At 35.6% G+C, this 4930-nt stretch overlaps 1 protein-coding gene across 1 annotated transcript; it reads left to right on the top strand.

Annotated features, from left to right (window-relative positions):
* Nucleotides 1–1275: 1275 nt before the first annotated feature.
* Nucleotides 1276–3632, top strand: LOC108968535 (putative odorant receptor 69a). Its single transcript, XM_018932627.1, has 5 exons — nucleotides 1276–1681; nucleotides 1779–2208; nucleotides 2276–2474; nucleotides 3357–3512; nucleotides 3579–3632. Exons 1-5 carry the CDS (start codon nucleotides 1276–1278, stop codon nucleotides 3630–3632), a joined length of 1245 nt encoding a protein of 414 aa, XP_018788172.1.
* Nucleotides 3633–4930: the final 1298 nt, after the last annotated feature.

Below are 4930 nucleotides of genomic sequence, written 5' to 3'. Positions count from 1 at the left end.
ATTACAGTATGAATATACGCAAAATCAGACAAAAATCATGCCTACTTTCTATATAACACAATTTTAAATTAGCCTTTTCGGCCATTTAGGCGATATATTATATTATCACATAACATGTATCGGCCGAGCTATGTATATGTATTGTATTTCATCGGTCTTGATCCTTGCAAATTGTAAGAGTGTACACCCGAACTTAGAAATAGATAGAAAATGCAGAGCTTTTTTTTAAGTTAAATTAAGCTTTTCATCAATTACACCTTCCTGTAGTACGGAAACGGCCAGGTAGTGGTGTCGTTTCAAATTTGGTGAGAAATTAAGTTATGTGGAAATGTCTTTTAAGAAAATTCAGTTTATTACTCTCAATAGAGAATTAATAAAACTAGAAAGGAAGTCAACATCGAAGTCACCGAAGCTATAATATCCTACTTAATCTGAAAGCCCGACCGAAAAGCAATTTGCTTATACTTTCTAGCCACCGTTCTTTAATACCTTATATCTTCAGATCGAATTAAGAATAATTAATAAGGAAACATATCTTTTACAAAGAACTCGATCAACTAGTTTGAATGACAGATATATACTATATTGATCCTATCTAACCAACTGGGAGATTTTAGTACTGTTTGGACATTAATCTGTGCTGATAATTTCGTGAAGATAGTATAAGAACAGTTTCTTTGGAATAGAGGGACGTCCATATCCCAAAGGCTTAGGTGTTAGTTCGTTCATATATAGAAATACGCAAGGTCGAATATGGCTACATCTACTCAAGCTGATTGCTTACATATACTTACATTTTATAGTTCTACGACGTTTCCTGTTTCATGGCAAAACTAATATCCCATGTTCAGTGTATGTTTCATGTCTTTGAAAACCCCACAAAGCTTAGAAAAGGACCAAGACGTGTTGTAGATAACCAACCATTAAAGATATAAGTACTTTGAACCTAAACATAGGCGTGCCTTAGTAGTTATTATAAAGTTTATGTATATAGCGACAAAACGTACATTAGAGAAAATCGAACACAATAATTTGATATAATTACCTCATTAGTTAGGCTAATGAGATGTGGCAAAGAGAATAATAAGCAAAGACTCGGAATGTAATTGAGTTCCTCTAAAAGAAAATTACTCAATTAACTCATAAGTAAAAAAAGGAAGCAAACGAAACAAAAATGGGGTATATAAGGAATGTTCTACCAAAATGTCGTGTGTTCTGAAAACACTGCCTGCGCTCGTATATTCCGGAATAAAAAAATAGATTATATAAGACGAAATGTCTGAACTCTACTCAATGAAGCATTGCTTGAAGTATCCCTACTTCACCTTGGATCTGGCTGCAACGGAACCCTTCACTTGGAGCGGCGCACGCACATACAGCCATCGTAGGATCTGGCTTAGGCGCGCGCTGTTCACTTTCGGCGCTATAAATTTGGTTTATCAAAATATCGGTATGCTCATTTATCTCTTCATGCCGCACGAGAGCAGCGCTCAGTCTACGATCGTTCAGGTAACCGAAACTGGAGGCATTATGGGGCTAACCATGGTCGGAACATCGAATATGGTCGTCATGTTTTGGTATGGAGACCGAATAGCGATGCTTTTAGAGAAATTTCAGCAGTTATTTCCTACGGCAGGCCTCCAAAGAAAAGCCAAGTTTACGAAACGATCGCTCAGAGGTGGTGAGTATGTGTCTACAAGTATATAACATAGGTAGGTAGGTGAATGGTAAACAGCTTTGTCTATAATTTTTACTATGCTTTAACTCTATATCTTCAGTGGAATTTCCACATCGCATTGAGCATTTTGTGTTAAAGTCCAATAAACTGATGAAGCTCGCGACTACACTTTACATGTTCGCATTTGCTTATTACAATTCTCTGCCGATTGTCGAGTTTTTGTACGAATGGACGACACCGGGTGTCGTTTGGAAATATCGTTACCAGTCCAATACGTGGTATCCCTGGCAAAATGAGCGTAACGCCAAATCATTTGCGTCATTTACGCTCGCTTATGTCTGCCAAGTGCAGTCGTCGCTGACCGGTGTCGCCTTCATTATGGCCGCAGAATTTATGCTCTGCTTTTTCACGACACAGTTGCAAATACATTTCGATTACTTGGCCAATGCGCTGGAGACAATCGATGCCGCTGGCGCAAATGCTAACGAGGACTTGAAGTATTTAATAAACTACCACAGTCAGTTGCTGAAGTGAGTTTGTGTGTGGTGAAAGAGTTTTTGCGATAGTTCCTTAATTTCCTTCCTTTTTTACACGAAGCTACTCCAAGGAAACTAATGCTATCTTCAATGTGTCATTTATGGTGAATCTCTGCACTTCTGCCATAGCGATCTGTTTGATGGGCTTCTCCATGGTCATGATCAGCTTGGCTCACGCCTTCAAATACTCCATTGGTCTGACTTCATTTATTGTTTTCACGTTTTTCATATGTTACACCGGCAAGGAGCTAACGGAAACGGTGAGTATAATGAAAGTATAAATAGGTCAAATTTTCTCTCGCATCTGTCCACTGATTATTAGTTGCCTGCAAAAAATAATGTAAGGGTGATTCTATCGGAATCTCTTTCAATTATGGGACTGAATTAACGACGCATTGCTTTCCATAAGCTGACTAAAACATGGAACGAGAAAACACTTTAGAAGGTAAAGGAAATGAAGAAAAGCAAAATTATTTAACAAAACCAAAAAAAAAAAATTTAAGAAAATAAATATCTTTTCAAAACTCCCCAAACCGTATCACGAAAGCTGTTAATTTTCAAACTGATTAAAGCGTAAGCGAAAGGTTAGCTGAAGTTTGTCACAAGAAGGAATTTTCCTATCTTTTACTTATATATTACAAATTCGTTAGTTTAGTCGGACTGCTGAAGAAGATTCAGAGAGATTAGCATTTACGGGGATAGCAAAAAGCAATATTAATTTTAGCCGCTCAGACTATATGTTTAAAACTAGTTACGGATTGCTTAGCTTCATTATTAATTGCATCGAGTTACTTCTTGATAAGCTTTATAGCGGTATCTGATTACAGCAGAATCGTGGCGTAGCTAAACACCTTTTTCATACTTCCATATTTTGAAATTTTCATTTTCGGTATCATAAAAAACCAGTCCGCAACTCTTAAAGTGGGATCCGCATAAAGTAATTGTTCAGTAAAAAAAAATCGCTTAGCTAAGTCTTATCTAAAACCATTTTCTATATTGGGTTCGTATGATTTAGGTCATTGAGCCCCTCTTTAATCCGAACCGAAACCTGCAGCGCTTTTAATTTCTCTTCAAAAGTCTTCTAAATTAACACTCGTTTCAACGCTCCTTCACCAGAGTTTTATATTCTCTCTTCTCATTAGAGTGATAAGCTTCTGAACGCGGCTTTTTATGGCAACTGGTATGATGGAAACTTGGCTTACCGAAAAATGATACTATTTTTTATTATGCGCTGTCGCATACCAACTGAATTGAGAGCATACAAATTCACCACAGTCTCGATGCCCACCTTTACCGCAGTGAGTTTGTAGGAAATATTGATATGCTTGATTTTTTACTGTAATTTAATTTACGTTATATTTCAGATTTTAAGATCGTCTTATAGCTTGTTCACATTTTTTCAAGCCATGGGTCAGTAATAGAATCAGATTTGGCATGATATGGAAAGCGATTTTAAACTGATGACAATAACTTAAGTGCTGCGCCATGTTCTCTTAATCAACACGGTAGTCTCCAAATAGAGTTTATAGATTCCATATTATAGAGTTTTACTAGATGCGCACTCAAAATGGTGTATCCAATTAAGATTGACATTAAACATCATTTAACTGTCAAATTAGCGAAGTGCCACACCATTTAACTTAAATCGTTAGACCTGCTAGAAAAGCCTACAGAAATTAAATTAAAAAAGAAATATGCAAAAATTTATGAAGTAATTATATTTTGTTTAATAACTCATTATTTCTTGAATATTATTATTATTATTACTTGTTCCTTTTTAATTTTTTATTTAATTCTATCAATAATTTTTCGAGAATGCCACATATGTACAAATTACGTACTATCATATAAATTATCTGTTTATTCAGATTCATCGCATTAATTTCGCTTGTAATTTCCATATGCAAAATAAATAAATAATTGTGTATTTATCGGCCAGCGAAAGAAAAATTTATTTGCGGTGAAATCAGCGAGGCATCCATCATATTTTTTGCATGACTGTATTATAATTTATAACTGTATGTAAGTATTTATCAAATTGCAGTTTACGAGTTCATATCTATTGATAAATGATTTCAATGGTAATTGAAAAAGGGATCAGCTTGAATATGCAAAGTGCTCTGCAACTTTTAACACACGCTGAAATCAACAATTTTGTATGACAAGGCTCAAGTTCAGTAGGAGTTGAGTAATATCACTATGATTCTGGTCAATTAGTTGAAGCAATTAAGATACAAATTTACTGAAAATGTTTTGTTTTCCAATATACACATTTAGTTCCATAACTGATCGGCATTCACTAATCTGAATTTTCAATTCTACCACAACCACCACGAATCTCCCATAAGGACCAAACTCAACGGGCAAATTGGAGCGAAGTCCAATGGCTAACCGCTCTCCGTGGTACCAAATTTAAGACTCGGGTCAGCCCTTTTAGTTTTTACTACTACCAGTTGAGCACGCATCACACTCTATACTTGTGCCCTTTGTCACTTGAATTTCAAATGCCCTTTCATTAGAAGGAATCTCGTTCAAAGTCTATAATATCCGTTCAAGCTGAGTATTATAGCACTATTTCTGACAAGAATACGTTGAAATGTCGAAGCAAGCCAAAGAACAGACATATGTAGTGCATATTAGATTTTAGTCGTCTCTTATTATTACTCTTATATAAGCTAAAAAAATGTAGAAGCTAAGTCATTAAAGGATATTTCCT

This window comes from Bactrocera latifrons, unplaced genomic scaffold (assembly GCF_001853355.1).
Source record: "Bactrocera latifrons isolate USDA-ARS-PBARC rearing strain unplaced genomic scaffold, ASM185335v1 scaffold_22, whole genome shotgun sequence".
Classification (NCBI taxonomy): domain Eukaryota; kingdom Metazoa; phylum Arthropoda; class Insecta; order Diptera; family Tephritidae; genus Bactrocera; species Bactrocera latifrons.
This window is presented reverse-complemented; position numbering and strand designations above follow the sequence as displayed.